General features: G+C 37.7%; 1 protein-coding gene across 1 annotated transcript in view; it reads left to right on the top strand.

Annotated features, from left to right (window-relative positions):
- zbtb16b (zinc finger and BTB domain containing 16b) overlaps positions 1-24,092 on the top strand; it is a 65,851-nt gene that overhangs the window by 36,285 nt on the left and 5,474 nt on the right. The window contains exons 5-6 of the mRNA XM_065281379.2: positions 17,300-17,470; positions 21,900-22,067. Of these exons, the coding sequence (XP_065137451.1) occupies positions 17,300-17,470; positions 21,900-22,067 (339 nt within the window). The remainder of the gene's footprint in view (positions 1-17,299; positions 17,471-21,899; positions 22,068-24,092) is intronic.

A 24,092-nucleotide genomic window follows, 5' to 3' on the forward strand; every position in this document is an offset into this window, starting at 1 on the left:
TGTCATCTTCATGCATTTAAGGTGCTAAACGTTTCCATGGCAGCCAGCTTATAAACCCAATGAATTTCTTTGGACTCAGAGTCAAACCTCACTCAAATGTTTGTAATATTTTTACAGTAGCGTACAACGCTACTACAGCGAGGGTGCAATATCTGTCGCCTGTGTACCGCGGGATGAAAGACGATAACCCTTTCCAAAACGCTGGCATGTAACTGTAACTCTCTGTGGCACACACTGTATAAATACTTAATGCATGTCGACATTGGCCTGGTGTTAACGATGCCCAGAATTTTATACCTTCTCTCCCAAACTTGTAAACATCCCCTTCTCCATTTCAGCTTGGCAGCACATTTAGTCAAAAGGAGGGGAGGACATCGCTTGCCCATTTTGAGAAACCTCAATGCCGCTGGGTTTCGGCCATCACTCATGCAGAGTGCATTGAAATCCTGTCACCGCTTTCATACTTTGTCTAGTCTTTATCCAGTCAAGAATTTCATATTTCTGTAGAAAATGCCACAAAGTCAAAAGTGCGTTCCTTGTGGGATTTAAACTGTGAATGAATGGGAAAGCGCTTGTGGATGGGAATCGTAAGGAATTGAACATTTCCGGTTACAGTTTTCTGACTCTGGATTCGTCTAGTGCTTTGGGTAGAGGAATTAAAGTTGTTAAATAAAATATGCTTTTTTATTGCATTTACTACTCAGCAGTCTGTTGCTAAATGATGAGATCTTTTCAGATCTTAAAAAATTATGTAATGAATTCTTGCAAAAAGGGAAGTCTACACAAGCTTTTTATTCAGCACTAATGCAATCCAATAATTCCAATAAATACTCAGCAAAATAATTGTAACATGTTTTATAAATTCATCAAAGATACACAGATATTTTGGCCAATAATTGGTATTGGTAAAATATTTTTTGCACTGATAATTTCGGCTGATATTTTAAAAACAGCCAATAGTCATAGGCGATATATCCTGTCAATCAAATAAAGAACAGGAAAATGCAATGGATTCAAGCTCTGTGTATAGAAAATGTACAGAAACATCACTAGTTTAACATGCAATATTAACCTCCTAATGCTGCGTTTACACCAGCAGTGGTATGGGCGTCAAAAATGCGTTATTCGCGCGTAGTTGGACGCTTGAACATTTGAGTTCAGTCACATTCATGCGAAAATTTGCGTCATGGGAGGGGCTTCTGCGACTCCGCGGAGACTCCGCTCACTTCCTTTAATCATGTCACTACTACAGCAAGGTCCTGATTGGTTAATGCTGCGCGGAAATCCGCCGAAGTTCAGATTTTTTAACCGCGCCGCAGGATAATAATCCACTTGTAATCGCGTCTTTGCATTGACTTAACATGTAAATCATCCCCCGCGCTTGCCGCCTCTACCGCGGCTGGTGTAAACGCAGCAAAAGACCTAGATGTCCACATATGTCCACAAGACAATCCAAATCTCAGGTCTCAGGCTGTTAATGGTCATTATATTAATAAATAACATTGAGAAAATTTAATCTTTAGAATTTATTTCATGCAAGTTACTATAACCACCAAACTATGGATATTGGCATCAGTATCGGTAAATACCAGTCTGAATAATCGTTGAAATTGTTTTAATATTGGTGCTTTTCTAATTTTTATTAAAACCACCAACAACAAAACTCATAATTTTTCTTTGAAGCTTAACTACATAATAAACAATAAATACAATCGGGGAGTGAATTAAAAAAGAAATAACATTTTCCCTGCGTCCCTGCCAATGACGCGTATTTCCGGCTTTCCGCAACACCGCTATTATTCCGCAACTTATAAAACCCGGAAGTATCGCTCTAGGGCAATACAGCAACAGCTGCTTATCCGCGTATGTTTTGATGATCGTTCTGCATCTGATCTCTATCAAAAGTCCTTCACAAAAATTGAGTTATCTCAGGTTTTTCTAAATTTGGTGCTTTTGAAGAAATCTACCCATATTTGAGAGGTAATGATAAAAAGAGAACAAATGCAGAGAGAAAAAAATCATGAAAAATGCTGGCGCTGGCTGGCAACTTAAAAAAAAATGCTGGTGGGGTCTTCAAGACAAAAAAACACTCAAATTTAGATTAATTTTGACTTGAATTTTAATTCAGTAAGTTCAGTTAGATTCCTTTAGCTATTGCTCTGACTGATTCATAAAGTTGAATGATTCATTTAAAAGAATCATCTGATAAGAGTGATTCAAAAGAGTAAATCAGACACTTCAAAAGAAGGTTCTTTAAGAACCACCACCAAAGTTACAAAACACATCAGTCCCTGTCCCCATCCAGGTCAGTTGATCTAAGGCCATGTTTCTATTTGAATCAGCCAAATATCTGTCATAACACTACCTTCAGATTGTAAGCAAGAAGATCGTCTTCAAATGTCAACGTGTGTGAGAATGTCAGAGGTGGACGACTTTATGCTTTGAGGTTTTCTGGACAAAAAATAGAAGAGAAGATTGCGAGGGACCGGGACAGCGTTGGGTGGATGGGGGAGATGGAAGAGCAGCTGAAGGGAGAAGCTGGTGACGTTTGGTGCCAGGACAGAGAGAAACAAACAACATCATGTGCTGTTGTTTACCCTCGGCCGCTGTGCTGTCATAGGCGAGACCTACTAGCGAGCTTGACCTACTTAACGGGCATCCTAAAATAAAATCTCACTAGCGTCTCTGGCCCCTCGTACTGGCAGGCAGAGTGGAAAGCAGGCCACAACATTACAGCGGTCTCTTTATTTTTCCCTCCACCCCTCCCGATGGAGAAAAGCATTATCGCATCCTTCACAGAACAGAAAGAGAAGTTATTAAAGGGGTTTATTTGGGTCTGAAATAGAAGCGATTTGCCTTCAAATCATTTTGACCTAAGGCGCTACCGTTCGTCCATCTGTCTCGTGCGTGTGCGAGCAAGCTTATGACGTCGAATTTCTCAAAACGCTTGTGTGTGCCGAAAATGCACACAATGTGTCTGGGTGTTATGGCACAGCCGAATTTACTCACCGGGAACACACCGATCTGTATAAACTCTGGTTAAACAAGAGCAATGTATCTGTTGTTGTGTTAATTATTAACGCACTGGCTCCTTACTTTGGTAGATTGTCCCGTCTGCCTCACACTTCACTGCTCTGTGAATCACAAGGGGTCATCTGAGGTATAGCTCATGTGTCCGAGTCATAACCACACATAAATCAGTCTGAAAGCAAGGGGCTATATTTAGCACATACAATGAGTTCACCTGTATCTGATATGCTTTAATGGTATTGTTTACCTTTGGAAGGTTAAAGATATAGGTTTGACTCCCATTTACACATTTAAAAGGCTCTGTATTATGTGGTTAATTATTTGTGACCCTGCCTGTGAAAGCCCAGCTAAAGTCATTTTTGTGATTATTTTGAAACTCATCCTACACAATGTAAAGAACATTCTGTGACAATTTAACCTTGATATCTATATTGACTGAGTAAGGTCAAAGATTGAAATCAATGATTAAAAATCAAACATTGATGCTCCTAATCTCATAATTAGGTTATGAGACTTTAACCTGGATTTCACAGGATCACATATTTTTGGGGTTGTTATACATGATATTCGTGTGTGCTGTTTTTAATGCTTTTTAGAAAGTTTTACAGCCTTTGTTTAGACACATACTCATATTAATCTTTATTGAAACCAGTCGTACATGACATTTCTTACACAATAATTATACATTCTTCGAAGCTATTTAAACACCATCTTAATTCAGTTTTAGCTCAATTTTTATGTAAATTCACAATTTGGCATTGCTGCAGCTACACTAAATATCAATATATGAAGTAGAGTCATATACATGGTATTATGAGATACAAAGTATTATTATTGCACAGTACATGTGAAATGAGTTGATGTTAGGTTTGTAATCGGACCGTTGTATTGATACTAGTGCTATTAAACAAACGTGTATCAGTTTTCTTAAGAACAAACTGAATAAAACACCTGTTCACAGCCACGAGACACCAGAACAATACTAATCATTATAATAACCAGTTTGTAACTTGGCACCATTTGGCAGCAACTTTAGTGGGTTGGATAATAAAAAAAAAAAAACTTTTAGTCCATTAATAATGTTGTATTTATTAAAACAGTAAAGACCGAACCCAGTCTCACGGAGTTGTGTATAAATAGCACGAAGTTTGAAAATCGTGCAATACATACCCCAAATTCCAATACAAGTTATTCCCATTCAATTAAACGGCACATCTTTCTGTCGTTTTATTTATTGGTTTCTCAATTTTTTTGCAATTTTTTTACCATTTTCGCTTGGGGTTTAGGGTTAGAACTAATTTTTGTTATATAAAAATGACATCCTAACCCAAATCCCAATTCTTACCCCAACTCCAAAAGACCATGGCTAAATATGGACAAAAACATGGAGAAACCTGTATATTAAATAACCTCCTTAAAGGATTAAGCCATTTTTATAAAAAAAAATCCAGATAATTTACTCACCACCATGTCATCCAAAATGTTGATGCCTTCCTTTGTTCAGTCGAGAAGAAATTATGTTTTTTGAGGAAAACATTGCAGGATTTTTCTCATTTTAATGGACTTTAATGGACCCCAACACTTAACATTTAACTCAACATTTAACAGTTTTTTCAACAAAGTTTCAAAGGACTATAAATGATCCCAAACGAGGCATAAGGGTCTTATCTAGCGAAACAATCGTCATTTTTGACAAGAAAAATTAAAAATATGCACTTTTAAAACACAACTTCTCGTTTATCTCCGGTCCTGAAAAGCGCCAGTGCGACCTCACGTAAATGAGTAGTGACGTAGAAAGGTCACGTGTAACATATGAAATGCACATTTGCGGACCAATTTAAACAATAACTGACACAAAGACATTGTTGTATGTCGAATGATACTAATTAATGTCGGAACGGTCCTCTTTCTCCACACTTGTAAACACCGGGGCGTAGTTTCGCGTTCGTCCTCTGTGACCTCTTGACGTCAAGACGTATTGCGTGAGGTCGGGCTGGCGCTTTTCAGGACCGTTGTGGTTTAAACAGTTGTGGTTTAAAAGTGCATATTTTTTTCTTGTAAAAAATGACAACCGTTTCGCTAGAAAAGACCATTATGCCTCATATGGGATCGTTTAGAGTCCTTTGAAACTCTGTTGAAAAAACTGTTAAGTGTTGAGTTAAGTATTAAATGTTGGGCTCTATTAAAGTCCATTAAAATGAGAAAAATCCTGGAATGTTTTCCTCAAAAAACATAATTTCTTCTCGACTGAACAAAGAAAGACATCAACATTTTGGATGACATGGTGGTGAATACATTTTCTGGATTTTTTTTAACAAAATGACCTAATCCTTTAAGCAAATCTGAAATCTAACCCTAAACCTAAGGGAAAATGTTTTTAAAAATCAGAAAAAAAAAGAGAAACCAATAAATAAAACTACAAAAAAAGCTGCCGTTTAAGTGATTGGGAAAGACTGGCGTATCATATCACCAAATTGGAATTTGGCGTATGTACTGTATTGCACGATTTTTACACTTCGTGCTATTTATACGCATCTACATGAGACTGGGAAGGAAGTAAAGACCATATGAGAAATATTTCTGTTTTGTCATGACCCAGCTATATCTAAACAGGTTGTATGGGCAACCCTCACCCCCACCGGTTCAGCTAAAGATTCATTGTCTCAGTGGTGCTGCTGATTTCCCAGCATGCCCCTTCATCACACAGTGACTAATTCCTATTGTATTATAACTTCAATGCAAAGAGATGAAGTACTCTCGGTCTGTTATTAGGCAACTTGCATCACAGGGTGTCCACGGTTTTTTGCTAAGTAGGTCATTGTTTTGAAAAGCACATATTCACGTGCATTTCTAAGAGATTTGGATTATCTGTGTCGGTGAGCTTTTACGAGCTGTGAGAGTCATAGCAGCAGGTATCTCTTCTGTATAGACTTCTGTTTCTATTCACAAAAGACCAAAGCAGTTAGTAAATAAATTAGATTCTACAGATGTTTGTGGAGACCTTTGAGGAAAATCTTCATTAAATAAATTGCAGTCTTTTGTGTCCGTTTACAATGCAAATAAATTGACTCTCATTTTGGGAACACTTTGATAGTCTTTGGAAAATAAACTAACAAAAAGAAGAGGCTTGGTTGTGAATGCGGGATTATCAGGAAACACTTCAACTTCAAACAGAAACGTGTTTTTTTCTGTGGATATTTGATTTTGGTTAAATAAATCCTCTTCAGACTTTTTTTTTTTTAGAGTTATTAAAATGAATTTTTGCCACTGACCCGTCTTGCTTTTTACGTAGATACCAGAGATGTGCGATTCATATTTTCACTCGGATATTATCTTGCTTATCAGTTCTGCTTGTTCCTCCCCGATGGCCACAATGAAAGGAACAGAATTACACAATATGATTGTGTGAACTCGTGTTTATCAGAAAGAACCTGCTCTTCACCCAGAACAGGTGAATTCCCCTGTTTGTTTAGAGATAAAGAGATTAGGTGTATTTGTTGAGCCCGTTTGCATAACTTTCATGTTTACATCTCCTCAACATGCGTTATATTAAAAAAAACCTGCCTTGCCAAATGAATCATGTAGGCGTCATTTTACAGTTATATTGCAAAAACAATTAAAAAATATTTATATGTTTAACATAACAAAGGAGTGTTGTTTTTAGGGCCAAACTAGTTTGTCGGCATTGTGTGACTTTGTTTAAAAAAGTATGTTCTCCCAAAACTCTCATAATAACAATAATTATAGTGTAGTAAAGCTATGTAGCATAATTTTTACTTTATTACAGTAAAAAAAAAACTATGACTGTATTATTTTTATCAGTATAAATTAAAAATAAAAATAAAAAATACTAATATGATGCATATGAAAACCCACTAACTGCGTCTGGCATGAATTCTTGTAAGTGATTTTTTTTTAATTAGGCTCTTAATGGATTCTGCCAAAAAATATTTAATTGCCTGAGGCCAGGATTAAGTGAATTTGATACAAAAGTATTTGATGAATGAATAGTACATGTTGAGAGTCATTATCTTATTTTTGACAAAGGCGGCTTTTGCATCTGAACTCTTTATATATACTTCATTCTACCCAGTCTCATGAAATTTTGTACCTATTGTCGCGTAATATTTTGATTCTTTTTTGTGATACTGTCACGAATTTCCGCATTCTTTCGTGATCGTAGCACAAATTTCTGTTTTCATTGTCACGTATTGGTTACTCAACTTTTTGTTTTGCCCTATTTTCAAACCATTGTCGCTTCGGTTTAGGGTTAGATTTGGTGTTTGCGTTAAGTATTAGTTTATACTATTTTTTTCTGAATTATTTTTTTATATTTTCTGATTTTTAAACCATTGTCGCCTGGTGTTAGGGTTAGAGTTGAGTTTGGGTAAGGATGTCATTTTATGTAAATCTGACCCTAAACTGAAGCGACAATGGTAAGAAAATTGGACAAAACAGTTGAGTAAACAATACATGACAATGACACATAAACAGAAATTTGTGATACGATCATGAAAAACGCGGAAATTCGTGACAGTATCATGAAAAATGATACAAAATTACGTGACTATAAGTACGTAATTTTGTGAGACTGGGCTGAGTTCATGATGTATACACTCAACCCAGCGTTGGGTATCTAAAGAATTGACGACGGACCGTTGAATTATTCGAAAATAATGCACAAATTATTTCGCTTATACCACTGTTACCACAACAATGGCTAACAAAGTGCTCTGGTGGATATTTAAGAGCATTTGACAGGTCAGGTGTGTGTTTATTGAAAAATAATGCATACACTGTCAGAAATAAAGGTACAAAACTGTACCTTTTCTGTCACTGGGGCTGTACCCATAAGTTTCCGTTTGGTACCTTTACATGAATAAAAACAGAATACAATTTTGGCTAGATTACTGTACCTTTAGGACCTACATTGTTAGAAAAAAGTCAAAATATATACCCTAGCCGCAGTGGGACAGCACCCTTTAAAAAGGTAATTGTATGGACCATTAGGTACAGATGTAAACATTTGGTACCAATATGTACCTTTTGAAATACTAATAAGCTCTCTTTGGTCCCAGCATGTACCTTTGAGGTACTAAAATGAAATCCTTAGGTGCAAAGCTGTACTTTTTGAAAGGGTACAGCCCCAGTGACAGAAAAGGTACAGTTTTGTGCCTTTTTTTCTGAGAGTGTACCCATTGAACATTTCTCAACCAATCAGAATAAAGCATTCAACAGCCATGTGGTATAAAAAGAGATAAATGAAGCTGTTGGGTTAAATGTTTATATTTGACCCAACAATGGGTTAAAATTCCCCAGCGTAAGTTAAATTACGACTTGACGGATTGGGTATGTCCCTTTTTGATCCAATGCTAAAAATAACCCAATAAAAGTTTATATATGACACGTTTGCAAAAATGCTAATGGTCCTCAAACAGTCTTTATGCAAACATAACTTTTTATTTCCTTCTTCCGAATGTGGGGTGAATATGACACAGACATGTTCTTGACAGACTTGACGGACCTCTTCCTTAAAAAAATTGCACAAGCCTGCTTCCGATAAAAAAGTTTGCTGTTCTCGCGCTCATGCCTAGCTAGCACTGTGGGAATTGGATTAAGTCTCTTTCCTTTCTTCTAATTCAGAACGCTGTACTCATCGGGTGTCAATGGGTCAACTGACCAGTGTGAAAGGCAAATCCACTCGCTATTGTACAGTGAAGTTTTCCCTCGGTTTGGTCTTCAGCCTGGGAAAAATGGGGGAGGCAGAATGTCAATTAGGAATTCATTTTCTACCTCTCTAAAATGGTCTCGGCCAACTTAAAAAAAGACTTGATTGGCAGGACGATGAAATGACTGTGAGAAACAGTCTGACTGTCAATGAAAAGGCTTTGAGAGGTATTGATTTATAGACTTGTCAAAGACAAATACATATGGCCTGTTTTGTACTCTGCTACATTCTGCTTAATAGACCGCATTAATCATTCCTGTAGTTTTGTGTTTGATGTACTTCTTTAATTAGGTGTCATAGCATTAAGACACGCATCTGAATCATCCTGTAATGTTATTAAACCCCTTATCCTCATCCAGAGAGCAGTATCAGGCATTCTCAATTCTGATTGGCTGGGAACGGTAATGAGGTCAGATGCAAAAATATATAAATGTTGCTCATTAAGATTGTTCAGACAGGAGTGTGACTCACAGCAGCGTGTTTATGTATGTGAACTGTGTTATGTGACGGGGTCATGCAAGGAAACGGTCTGCATTGCAAGTTGTTGTTACGTAGAGCGCCCCCTGCTGGCCTCTGAATGTGACAGTAAGCAAATACTTCCTCCTAGAACAAACTGAGAGCCTTGCTTAGACATTAAATAAACTCACAAGCTTTAACATAAATAACAATGAATTGCTTTCAGCTTTTTTTACCTCAGTTCATAAAAATCCATCTAAATTGATCTCTCACCTAAGTTCTTCAGGTCTGAACATGCGACAGCACCTGTTTCCTGTGACCTGGTCCTCACTAAGTGTTATAAAAGGAGAGGCTTGTTCTGAATGAATACTGACACCCTACCGAGATCTACACTTTTTCTCTTTCTCACTCTATACTTTTTTTTAACCCTCCTGCTCTCTCTTTGTACCCAAAGACCTTTCACCTCTGTAATGGACTTCAGGGGATTTTTCACCTTTACAATGAAGCAGGGTTTTTTCCTGCACCATTAATTTTACTTTTTTTTTCAGTTCAGTTTAGCTCCATTGATAATAAGGTTATATTGGATATTGACTCTACAGGGTACAAATGCAGAGCCAGTATAATACAGCATCTAATCAGAAGTACAAATTGCAATATAGCATGTAAATAATAATGGTTTACTGCATATGGTACTGTACATGCTATATATAATACAGAATATGGTTTACATTCACTGTATATATGTCGATAGATGGCTGTATAGGTAAATGTACAGATATAGACTGTCAAAAATAAAAAACGTCCCAACCTGTCCTAATGCCATTTAGGTACAGATTTGTATACATTTACCAGTATGTACCCCTGAGGTACTAATATGAACTCTTTAGACAGCTAGGGACCTTTTGTCTGACATAGATATAGATACATATAAGTAGTAGATGTAGATAGATATATCTACAGTATAGTACCATGAACCATCAACAAATGTAAAAGTGCTTACTAGCTGCACAGTTTTTAATAACTACAGACGCAAATGTAAAATTTAACAATGCTGTGGTATAAAAATACAGGTAAGCACTACGATATGCAATGCAACGAAGCTTAACGTTTGTAAAATAATTTACAATTTTATAAAAACATACCGTACGTGTTTCACATTCATCCTGGGAAAAAAATATCACTCCCTCTTGTCTCACCTGTCGCTTTGCTACTTTGACTGTACAACAAAATGTACTAAATTACTACATTTTGGAGTATTAAAATCATTCAGTTATTGCAAATCATTGTGATGTGCACATTTGCAATATTTCTATAATTTTGATATATCTTCCGGCCCTATAATGTTATATTATTAGCGATAGTTAAGCAAGTGATCAGTAGTTGACTCTCTTTAATTTCTTCCCCAAACCAACAGTTTATTTCATTGTCCAGTAATCATGTGCGATTCCAAGTCTTTAATGATTAACCGAGCAGCTCATACGGCAGAATAAGGCATGATCCTCTGGTCATGTCTTAATGAGACACCACTGAGAACCTTTTGTGTCGTGGAAAAGCCACCTCAGCAGTCAGACAGATTATCTGAGTAAGAGGTGGACCTGTCGACATGTAAACAATAGAGAGGGTCATTCATACTCGAAGTCCGATTGTCCTCTCACTGTCCAGATGGCCTGCAGAATAAATTATACCGTTAGGTACAATGCATTCCAGCACTGGGGCTTTAGGCACGACTGTTTGTGGAGTCACACGGGGCTTTTTTCCTGTCCTGACGATTATTAACAAGCACGAGCGGTCAGCGGTTTGTGGTCTGTAAATGAAATCCATGAGAAAGCGGGAGGAAAGGCCAGCGGTCAAGACGGTCGTGTGAATGTATGACGCAAATGGCAAGAAACTCCAGTGGTGCCGTTGTTTTAGCTCAGGAACGATTTTTGTTTCATAGTTTTTGTATCATTTTGTGTTCATGCAGCTCAGTTGGTAGAGCGTTGAGTTAGCAGTGCAAAAGGTTATGGGTTTGATTCCTAACGAAGTCACGTATTGGTAATATGTGGAGCTTGAATTTACTGTAACTAACTTTGGATTAAAACACGTGCCAAATGCTTAAATGCAAATTATTTAAAGATGAGTTGTGTTTATTTTGTTTTTAAAGGAAAGCAACACCGTTTTTCAATACTTTACTGTGTTCCTCAATTTAGATGAATTAATACATACCTATCTTTTTTCAATGCGTGCACTTTTAATCTTTGTACAGCACTCCTTAAACGTGCTGTACTAACTTCATTCATTCCTTAGGATCCAAACAAAAGTTTTATTTTGTGGCACAATACTTACTCGTGTAACTACTCATTTAACAGTCTTGAAATAGGGAAAACATGGAAGTGTTTGGTGGCTCCCTGTTTGGAGCCATAGGAATGAATGGGGTTAGACTAAATGCTTACACGTTCATGACGTGCTGTACAAAGTGCACGCATTGAAAAAAGATAGGTATGTATTAATTTGTCTAAGCTGAGATAAGAACGACGCTGGTGTTTTCCTTTAACTATTTTGAGTATTGTACAGACAGGTGTATATATATATAAACCAAAAGCATCAGTTTGGGGCGGTCTGCCTGTTTGACGTAACCATTAACATGATTAAATTTACCCAAAAAAAAAACAAAAAATCTGTCATCATTTACTCATTTACTAGTTTCAGATTTACTGACGTTGACTGAAAATACTCGAAACAAACTGGTGTCTTTTGCACCATTTGCAAAAATACTGATCATTTGCAAACATATTTCCTTTAATTTAAAGGGATAGCTCACCCAAAAATGAAAAATCTGTCATAATTTTCTCACTCTCAGGAAAATATTTTGAAAAATTTCGTAACCAAACCGATTATGAGCCCCATTCACTTCCATAATAGGAAAAAATAATACTATGGAAATGAATGGGGCTTATGAACAGTTCCTCAAAATATCTTCCTTTGTGTTCATCAGAACAAAAACATTTATACAGCTTTGTTCTCGTGTTGTTACAAAGCTGTATAAATGTTTTTTTTCTGATGAACACAAAGGAAGATATTTTGAGGAACTGTTCATAAGCCCCATTCATGTGGTGAATGGGGCTCATAATCGGTTTGGTTATGAAATTTTTCAAAATATTTTCCTGAGAGTGAGAAAATGATGACAGATTTTTCATTTTTGGGTGAGCTATCCCTTTAATTAAAGGAAATATGTTTGCAAATGATCATTATTTTGCAAATGGTGCAAAAGACACCAGCTTTGATCTCAAACAGATACAATCAGTCCATCCATTATGTGTGTAATCCCTCTGTAAGATTAATATTTGTTTCGAGTATTTTCAGTCAACGTCAGTAAATCTGAAACTCAGTTCAGGATCATGGCAGAATTATTCAATAAGGCCGGTGAGGCTATAGCAAGCCAGAGGGATAAATGTGTTTACTCTTGAAGTATTTGTCCCCCTCCAAACGAAATGAAACCCTGGCTTTGACAGCTCCCCCCCTAACAGAGTGAATCATCTGTATCTGATTCTCAGCACTAATTCCAATTTAATTGCCTGTTGCCTGCAGGCTCCTCAATAGTGGTAACAAATGGTTTGATTTTGTAGTCCTCATCAGGCAGCATTTTAAATGCAACACTCTAACCCCACTCGAATGCCAATGAAGACACAGCGCAGCCCTGTGTTTACTAATGCACCCCCCCACGCTCGCTCCTCATCTCCGCTCCACTCATATCTGATTAAAGGGGATTTGTAAGAATCGCCAAGATGCACGCTGTCTCTTTTTCCATTGCAAATGGTCTTGGCCAGAACAGGCGGTCTGGCTCTTTGTTTATTTTTGTTTAACGCCTGAGATGTTTCTCGCTGGTGTAATCTGTTTAAACAGTGTTTTGACATTTTAGTTCAGGTGGGATGCTTGAAGATCGGTCTGGCTGTGTGAAATGAGAGCTTGAGCTTTATACCGTATGAATTTTTAAAACGCCCATTATGATTAATGTGTTATTTTCAAGAGATGAGATCTTCATTGATTCAACATTGTAGGCACGGTTAGAAATTCTTCTAAGATAAACACAGACCAGAATATCAAAGAGATGGGGTGGACTCATCTGAGTTGGGCTTGTAGTAACCCATCAAGCAATAATTCTGAACAATATAGAAACCACTATTTGGTGTTGAGAAGGTTAGGTTTAAATTATAAATGTATTTATCATTCATACAAGGGCTATATCCAGCTAGAGCATATATGGAAGTGACATAAATGTAAAAAAATTTGCAGGCGTCTCTCAAAACATCTTAACTCAATCCTATCTGAAAATTGGTGTTGCAGTCTTGGACAGGTGGGTCCTTTCACTACCCACATCTGCCTTTTGCGCTCCTGACCTCTGACCTCACTCACAAGAGCCAAACCACCCGGATTCAACCGTTCATTACTTCACCACTGAAAGAAAATACATTTACATATATTACATACATATATTTATTCATTCACAATTTTAATTTACATAAAATAATTTTAACTCAGATCAATATTTAATGTGAGATCCTTCATTTAACTTTTGATGAAGCACCAAAAAATGGTTTTTATGATATTTTATTGATATAAAACAAAAATTCTATACAAAAACAACACTTGATAATTTTATAAATAATAACAGTTTAACAAATAATTACTTTATGTACACTACTAGACAAATAATACTTTTAGAGTATTTTATTATGGCGTATTTTAGCACGGACATTGACTCCAATTTAATAAAAACTTTAACTTGCTCTTTAAGGGCACCTATGGTCCGATTCATGTTTTTACATTTCGTTTGGTGTGTAAGTGTGTATTAGTACATGTTAACGATATACAAAAGGTACAAACCCCAAAGTAAATGATGACGTGAGTTATCGTCTTCAACGTAAATCTCTTTTCTTGGACTACAACAAACACACGGATTATAGGCAACAGTTTACTGTTCCTGGGATTAGTGATGTAGTAAAGACCGACATTATCATAATTCCTCCTGCTTGAACTCACAACCTGTAAGTTAACTCCTGTCAGCATTGCATTGTGAGTGAATCTTTCAAACAGGGTAAGAGTGTTACATTTCTGGCTGACGTCAGAGGTATTCAGACCAATCACAACGTACAGATTAACTTAGCAATCAGGGACACAGAGATTTTCAAATCCATGCATTTCAGGAAAAGAGTGAAATCTGAAGCTACAAAAATGTATGGTATGTGGGAAATAATGTGTGTTTTAACCATGCGAAGACATAATATTATACCAAATACACAAAATACATTTTTTTAGCAATGTAATAGTTGCACTTTAATAGGATCCTGGGTTCCTGACGCTCTTGTTGGGATCTTGATCCCCTGTCACAGTTTATTTTGGGATCTTGTCCCACTGACCTTACATTTTCCTTTTCGTTAATGTTTATGCTCACAACATGCCCCTGTGTTGGGAAATCCTGATTTTAGGACAACAGGTGACTCGTCTCTGTCCCTATTTTCTTGTGTGAGAGGTGCTGAGGTGCACTGTGGGAAACAGAGCAGAGAAAAACTACAGCAGCTCCAGAGAAGAGTTGATGCTCTGTGAGCGAAAGAGGAGCTTTCTCCATTAACAACCCTGTTCACCTGACTTAAGATACTCTGTCAGCCACTTCAGAACCATTAAAGATCTGCTGGAAGCAGGAGAGAGAGAACGGGGGGGGGGGGGTCTTAGTGTACAGAGTAATGATATAAGTAGTTAGACTTCTTTAGGTGAATTATTCCTTAAGACATTAAACAGTAGTGAAGCCAAGATCTCCTCACTCATTCTGTTTAGATTTGTTTCTTTTTGTATTTCTTTTATTTGTTCTGCTTTTTATGTAACAAAGCCAGCTCACCTTTCCAGTTTAATACAACACTTGTATTACAAATGATTTTGTAGCATAAATATTTGAGTAAAAATTTTAAATTGCTTTATTGACAACATGCTGACATAGACTTGTGAACATAGACTTTTGCAAAACAAAATAATGCAGCCTGATCTTATGGAAATCGTATGTTTTTTTTTAAATAGGCTAAATTTGTATGATTTTGAACAAGACAAGTCGTTAAAAAACATACATTATTTAAAATAAAAACCTATAATGAAACCAGACCCCTAACCCCAACATCAGGGGGCAAAAGAAAAATGAATGTACAAATAAATCAATACGAATTACCCACCTCGTAAAATAGCCTACATTGCCATGAGGTTGTGTTGAAATAGCCAAGTTGCCCCATTCTTATTACACATTTTATTACATTTGATTAGTAACTTAGTCGGCAGAATTATTTAAGGAAAAAGCTACAGAAAAAATTTACAGCTTCAGCCGCATACATGTTTTCACCACTAATAAGAAAATATAAATCTGTCATTAGTGATCGCCAACCCGTTTTCCTGTTTTAGTAAATCGCTGTTGTTAAACAGCGCTCGCTCCATTTAAGCAGATGGTGTTCTCAACTTCATGCACACTGCACAGGCTGATAGGTGGTTGATATCAACATATCGTGAGAGCACACCTTTCAAACTTTTTCTCGCGGTACACTGAGATCATATGGAGAGACGCAAAGGTTTGAATAACACAATAATACAGTATAGTCAATAATAATAATTACATCAATAATAATTTTAAACATATCCACAGAGTCTGCAGTCATTTCTCAGTAGTCTGGATGGCCAGAGAGAGAATAAGAGATAGTATCATATGGGAAACGTCATTTTTTTTAGGATCGCTCTTTAAAAAGTTGTTACCATTTTTTAAACATTTTAAGATTTTTAATGTGGTCTCAGTTTCTGAACCCCACTGTACAATAAAGGGACTTTTTCTGTCACTAGGGTTTTTGTACCTTTACAAAACATAATTTTAGTTTTTTTACTGTACCTAAAGGATCTATTGTGAACCTTTAAAGGATCAGTTAAAGGCTTTGTAGTCATAAAATTTAACAGGTACAAAATTGGTCCTTAGGGTGCTTGCACATTCCAAAGTGTTTTTACACGGCTGAAAACGCCCGGCGGACAGCTTTATTTCTGCCGACTGCCAGCTTTCTTCAGCTGAGCGCTTTGGTTGCTGTGATACTTCTGCTTGTATGAAGCGCCGGTTGGTTGTTGTGATATTTGTCCCGCCCCTCTTCCACTGTGATTGGACGGCTGTGTGTGAACTGACATTGACGAGCTGAGCTTTTCAATCAAAGTTTAAAATTAAGCGGCGGGACACACCAAAGCTTTTTCACGCGGCTGAAAACACCTGGAGGACGCCGAATGCCAGCTTTTTTTCAGCTGAGCGCCAGCTTTCTTCAGCCAAGTGCTTTGGTAGCTGTGAATTCTTGAGCTGTGAGCCGGTTGGTTGTTGTGATACTTGTCCCGCCCTTCCTTCACTGTGATTGGACGGACGTGTGGGTATAATATTGTACACCTAAAGGGACAACATTTCAATGTGTTCTATTCCCCTTAAAAATACCCTTGGAGGGTACCACCCCAGTGACAAAAAGGCTACAGTTTTAAACCTTTTTTCTGACATTGTATGTGTGAATCTTCACTCTTGGCCTTTCGTAATGACAGACTCGGATCGATGTCAGCCCTTAAACTAGAAAAGAATAAAAGCATGAGAAATCAGACAACGTCTCCATGTACATTTACACAAAACTCGAATTACACACAGTCTGTCAATGATGAAATCTTGAGGTTGGTATTTATGTGTCTCAGGCACTTAATGTTTTCTCTTTGAGCTCTGAGCTCAGTTGTAAATGCTGATTGATTGAGTGAGAAGTCAATCCTGGCCTGCTGTTCACGAGCTCACCACTGGGCCTTCACAAAGATTTTAAATTAGAGGCAGCTTTACTTGAAAGATACATTATTGATCGGCTATAGATACTGAAAGCACTGCTTTTTGAGAGAAAACGAGAGAAAACTAAACCAACATGTCTTTCTGTATCGCATCCATTATTGACTTTATAGACTTATTCATTTGTTTTCTTACAATGAAGCTGGTTACCAAATGGATGAATTTCTAATTCTGCATGCATTGCATTGAAAACTAATTAAACTTCCAACCCCTTTTTTTGTCTTCATCAGGTTCAGATATGGCCGTGTTTTGTCTTCTGTGTGGGAAGCGCTTCCAGACCCAGAAGGCTTTGCAGCAGCACATGGAGATTCATGCGGGTATGCGGAGCTACGTCTGCAGCGAGTGTGACCGTACCTTCCCGAGCCACACGGCGCTCAAACGCCATCTCCGCTCGCACACCGGTGAGCTATACCTGGAAACTCAATCACACTATAAAAGTCATCCAATCACATGATCAATTTCACACCTTCATGTAATATATATTGCAGAAAGGGTAATTGAGACTCAAGCTGGGATACAGAGCTCTTATTACTAAAAGGCTTAGGCAGACCTTGCATACTTTCTAAGAAGATTCAAGGATATGAACCACACACATTTTTTTTAAATGCCAGCTGTTCTTCAGTAGCACTTTCTGTATTGTTAAGCAACCTGGTACCTTGTAAAAACATTTTATGGCAGTCTTGAGAAAACTTCTTTGTAACAGTTTTTACTACTTTCCTACCTTACCTCCATACCAAAAGAAAAACCATTGTTCTGAATTTGCTCTTTCATAGCTCAGGAAATGTAAATAGAGTCACTTTCAGTATTAGTTTGTGTAGTGCTTCTCGTCAAATTATATTGAATTGGGGAGAAGCATTTAGAATGTATTTTAGTCCCAACAGGTGTGCAACAGGTACAGTAGCATTGCTTGAATTGAGGGGGGACTGGGGGGTCTGGGACCCCCATAATGCATTAAGGACCCCCTATAAGAAGTAAAAAATATAAATAGGGACCCTAAAATATTTTTATTTTAATAAAGACAATTTTGACAAATCTTATTAAATATGTGTTAGCATGCAGTAAATTTAGTGAATTAATTATGGATAGTAATAAACGTCATTTTGTACTTGCTTAGCGCCACTCTGGCGAAGCTGAATTGAAAAAAAAAACGTGCTAACTTTATAAATTTACTTTTGATGGGTATTTTTTATCTTTATGTCTTTATACTGTACTGCATTTGTGAACATGTCTTTGCTTTGGCATTCCTTACCAACATAAATTGAATGCATTAAGGGTTTTGTTAGGTTTACTTCTTTTTTATCATTTTATAATTATTGCAAAATCATCAAGACTGACCCGTGGCAAAAAAGTAATTATATTGTGACCAAAAGCTTAATTAAATTAATTATCGCACTTTGTGGAGTGAAGCCTCAGTGTTACTTTTTCTTATCAGGTGAGCCTGGTATCAGTTCAAATAATTTCAGTACCGAATGAAGCAGATGTTTCGAGTAAATTAGTCAAATTTAAGGTCTGCTGAGTGACTTATAAAGAAAGAAACTGGCACCCACCTACTGGCATAATGATGTAACCTGCACTCAACTTATTGAATAATCCACAGCACCACCAATACTTTTGGCAAATTGTATATTTAAAAATGTTTATTAAACTACTTTCTAGCCTTTAAACACAAATATTTGGGGAAAACATAGCAATCATCCAGTTGTGTTTTAAAGCCGGCGTTTTTTGTGATCCCATTTTTTCAACTTTAGTAAGGTTGCTGACCATTGGGTCAGAGGCTAGGTCTGTATTTTGTCTAGAATTTAGAATTCAGAGATTGTGCAGATCAGTGCACTTTGTTTGTCTCAACGTACTTAAAACATTTATCTCTTTTCTGACAGAAAGACAAATTAATTCCCACAATTTAAAAAGCTTTCAGAGAGCAAAACATGGACCATTTGCTTGCCATAGTCTCTCTCTCTCTCCGTCTCTCTCTCTCTCTCGCCTGCTTGTTCGATCTCTTCTAAAATACCAAAAAAAATTCAGAGACAGTTGAAGTCTAGACTCAACATGTAAATTTTTGATAAGAGGACCAGAAAAAAATGAGCGTTGTTTTATTTTATTTTTTTACAAGAGTGAGGGCATTAAGCATGTGCTCCGTCTCGCCACAGACCGGTGGGTACACGAGTTCCTCAAGCGCAACTTCTGAAAGGACAATTTGATGTTACAAACCATCTGAGTAAATGTCAACAAAATCTCAAGCAAAATCTGTTTATTCTCTACTTGAATAGCAAGAGCAGAAATGTTTTTAACAAGAAGGAACGGAGGATGAATACAGGATTTTTCAAATAATCTGTTTCCACAGGAATGTCATTGTATGTATATATATATATATATATATATATATATATATATATATATATATATATATATATATATATATATATATATAGCAAAAAATGGCTGTTATTCTGATTCTCAAATCTCTGGAGTCATATTGGTTGCATCAGATCAATTAAAGTACATCGAGCACTACGCATATCACTTATCTACATTATTGAATCATGTGAACCAATATCTAAAAAGTAATCGAGTGATTGTTTTAGCAATTACACATTCAGGTCTGTCGCCATGCTGCAATTCCCATATTTTATAATCGAATCAATTTGGATTTTTTCTCTCTCAATAAATATCCCATTTCATTCATAATTCACATCATAAAAGTAAAATGGAATGCAAATAGGGTCTTTAAGTCACTTTCCTAATTTTAAAATGATGTGTAGTCACCTTTTAAGTATTTGGTATGGCTATCATCATGCAACAATTAAATGTGTCACTGATTAAATAACACGTGTCAACCTGGCAACATCCAATTGACGCGTATGCTTGTATTTCATACACCCTGCATCGAATAAACAATGCGAGGTGCGATTGAACAATAGGCTGCATGAGTCTCCATTTGCTCCTCTCTTCATTCTGCACATGTAGGCGCTTCTCATTAATATGCCATTCTTGTTCCCTCTCCAATTCACTGCCAGGCCATTTGCAGACAGTTGCGGCTGTCTATGTTCACAGCTGTGTTTGATAGTACAGAGACAGCACAGAGCTCACATTGCTTATGGCACAGACAGTTCTCTTCAGGTTTTTGGCCTTGGCTTTGATGTGATTTGTCAGAGAGGGTAACGCGTTTTTAATATTTAATAATGTGTATGTTAAATTCAACCCTTTTTATTTATTATGGAATGTTAGGATCGATGTAACGTGCAACGTGGTTACATTAATATTCGCTTTAATACAAGCCTAACAATAACCTTTGCATCACGTGCCTCCCCCCCCAAAAAAAAGATTTGGTCTATTGACTCACTATATATATGCTCAAAATATATTACATTTGAGAGGGGTTGGATGGGTAGAAAATGACAGCAGATTTTTTTTTGGGGGGGGGTGAACGATCTCTAATAGAACCAAAAAAATCCTATAAAAATATTAAACTTACAATGTGATATCCGTGAATACAAAAATTGAGTTTTACTGAAAGCCGATACCTATGGATGTTTTCTCCGGCGCTCGCGGCGTGTACTTGAAGCGAGTGACGTGTTCAGAATGTGCATGGATCAGACGGCTTCGGCGCATTAGCATGCCTGTGGTGTCACGCGTCTGGCCTGCCTGCTGCCCGCCTCTGGGCAATTAACTTTAATGACAGACAGGCTGGAGGGCTTTTCAGAAGGTGCATCGGATAAGTTGATACAGATGCATAAAGACCGCTACTCTATCTATCATCTCATATCTGTTCACGAGGGATCGCATCCCTCGCTCCCTGCTTTTACTCTGGGCTGAGATAGAAACCCATTCATCTCAGCCAAAAGTGTATTTGAATGTGAATGGCGGGCTGCGATTGGCGTAGGGAACGTGCTCGGGGAATTTCTGCATTGTCTCTTAAGAGGAGGGTTTAAATCGGAGCATGACAGAACATAACAAGAGATGCAATTTATTCTCGGGCACGGACGGCACTTGGACGGGGAGATAATGAAGAGCATAGGTCACCACCGATGACTTTAAAGCCTCGGCGCCCGCGTTGAAATGCATTAAATATTGCCAACGTTATATGGCGCTGCTGTCGGGGGAAATTATATGAGAGGCTGTTAGACAAAGCAGGAAAGCAATTAGCAACCGGTTTGAAATCACCGCGTTTTAGAATTCTCCATTGACATTCGAAAAAGACACCAAACACAAATGCATTAGAGCCTAATTCCCTTCGCACCATGTGATGTTTACCCAGTGGTGGATGGTCAAGGCCTTTTCTGCTGGCCTAAAACTGACCTTCAGAATCATTAGTGCTGGTGCATGTATGGCAATAAAGCTGTTGGTTTAACCAATCAGATTTCGATTTGGCAACTCAAGGGTTGTCTAACAGGTGTACAATAATGCCGACATTTTCACAAACTTTTTACCAGCCACAAGTGTCTCATATTATAACAGTATGAATAAGAAAGGTATTTGACACGAGACACCTGCGATCACGGACAGGAATCTAAAGTTAAAAAGACACCCATGTTCGCGGATAGGTATTTGATGTTATAACACTTAATAATGGTATATTTGAATATTTGACACAAGGATATTTGTGAAATCCAGTCTAATGATGAGATTAGGAGCATCAAAGTTTGATTTCAATATTTGACATGACCTCACTCAGTGAATATAAAAGAAATAAAGGTTATATTTTCACAGAATGTTCTTTACATTATGTATGATGATTTATTTAAAAAAATGACAGGGTCACATTGTAAAATATACACATACAGTGTAGTTGACGTTGACTATTGTATATTAAGTGTGACCTTTGCATTACAGGTGATCATCCATTCGAGTGCGAGTTTTGCGGAAGCTGTTTCCGTGACGACAGCACGCTGAAGGGTCACAAGCGCATCCACACCGGAGAGAAGCCTTATGAATGTAACGGCTGTGGCAAGAAGTTTAGCCTCAAACACCAGTTGGAGACGCACTACCGTGTCCACACAGGTCAGTCACATCAACTGAAAGACGTCACAGTATAAACAAGCAGATTCATTCACAGTAACAGTGGAGAGTAAAAGCTCAGATGTGTAAGGATTACTGACGACGGGCCGTTTAATTATTCGAAAATAATGCACACCCAAGCCGTTACACCATGGGAATGCTTTTTTTAAATAATTCAAAGGAACGGAGACAATTTTTCTGCTTATGACACAGTTGCCCTAGTGGTGACTTTAAAGGAAAACACCACCGTTTTTTTATATTTTACTATGCTCTTACTACAACTTAGATAAATGAATACATAGCTATCTTTTATCAATGCGTGCACTTAATCATTGAACAACGCGTTGTGAATGTGTTAGCATTTAGCCTAGCCCCATTCATTCCTTAGGATCCAAACAGGGATGAATTTAGAAGCCCCCAAACACTTCCATGTTTTCCATATTTAAAGACTGTTACATGAGTAGTATCACAAGTAAGTATGGCGGCACAAAACAAAACGTGGCAATTTTTTAAGCGGACTATATTGTATGGTGGAAGAGCACTTAGTTTGCAGCACTTCAACCCCGGGCGCAGTAATATTGAGGGAAGTTTGAGCGAGAGGCCTTTTCGGGTCCAAAGAAATGTACCTGACCTGAATTGACCCGAATCACTTTATTCCAGAACCCGACGTGCATAAATAATTTTTTTTTAAAGAAAGACCGACCCGAGACAAACCTAAGAAAATTAGACCCGAGTCGGACCCGAACTAGTGGCTTTTTTCCCCCAACTGGACCCGAATGTAAACGGCACTGGCGTGTGTGCATTCTGCAGACCCACACGCAGCAGTCAGACAGAAAGAAACTCCGGTGGCCTCGCAACCAATTTGTCGAGCCGCTCCATTTGTTTTACTTTGTTATCTGACGATGACACCAAGGTAACCGCTAAAATGTCCATTTAAAATTGACTGACATGTCTGTCTCAACGAAAATTAACCTACCGCCAGCCACACAATGTCGCAAGCGCTCTTGGCAAACAGATGAGAGGTTTGAAAAGGACATTGACGCACACACGCGAGAGAGTTCGGGTATTCTCGGGTCCGTTCAGTAAAAACACATTCATTTAAAATTACCAGAGACCCGATGCCGCTCTTATTGTACCAAAACCCGTGTCTGAGGCACATGTGAAACTTTTAGACTTTTAGGTCTCAGGTCGGACCTCGGATTTTCGGTTCTAAGTGGACTTGTGAAGACCTCTAGTGAGAGGGGGACGGCTTTGGTGTCTTCTAAATTCATCCCTGTTTGGATCCTAAGGAATGAATGGGGCTAGGCTAAATGCTAACACATTCACGACGCGCTGTACAAAGATTAAGTGCACGCATTGAATAAAGATAGGTATGTATTAATTTGTCTAAGTTGAGGTAAGAACATAGTAAAATATTGAAAAACGGTGGTGTTTTCCTTTAAGACTCTATTTGACAAGTCAGGTGTGCGTTTAACGAAAAATCATGCGTACCCGTGAAACATTTCTCAACCAATTAGAATAAAGCATTCAACAGCCCCGTGGTATAAGAAGAGAATAACACATTAACCTATTGAGATCGTTGACGTGGATGATCCACTAGCAGTTCTAGTTATTTCAAAAACAAGCCTCGGTTTCTAGTTTTACATTCAGAAATTCAAGATTTGACATTTTCAGAGACTAAATTCCCTGTATCTAGTTTGTTCTGGTAAGGTCTTGGCATATTAAATCTATCAGGTGAGCTGGAATTACAACTCGATTGCTGGTGGTTTCTGGCCCTCAATAAGGCAGCTGTTAAAGCAAACCTATCAGGAGTCCTGTCAAATAATTGCTGTCTTTGTGTCAAGCGGGTCTGCGGCCACCAGACCAGACAGGTGAAGATAACAAGAGCAGAAACTCAGAACCGAAAGGCCACTGCTCCTTCACACAACCAGCCAGAGAATCACTGACATTTACACTTGCTGTCAATGATAGATCAATACTTGGTTTGCTCTGCTCAGTGGCAGTCGAACCCCCCGACAGCTTTTCACA

This window comes from Paramisgurnus dabryanus, chromosome 8, assembly GCF_030506205.2.
Source record: "Paramisgurnus dabryanus chromosome 8, PD_genome_1.1, whole genome shotgun sequence".
NCBI lineage: Eukaryota > Metazoa > Chordata > Actinopteri > Cypriniformes > Cobitidae > Paramisgurnus > Paramisgurnus dabryanus.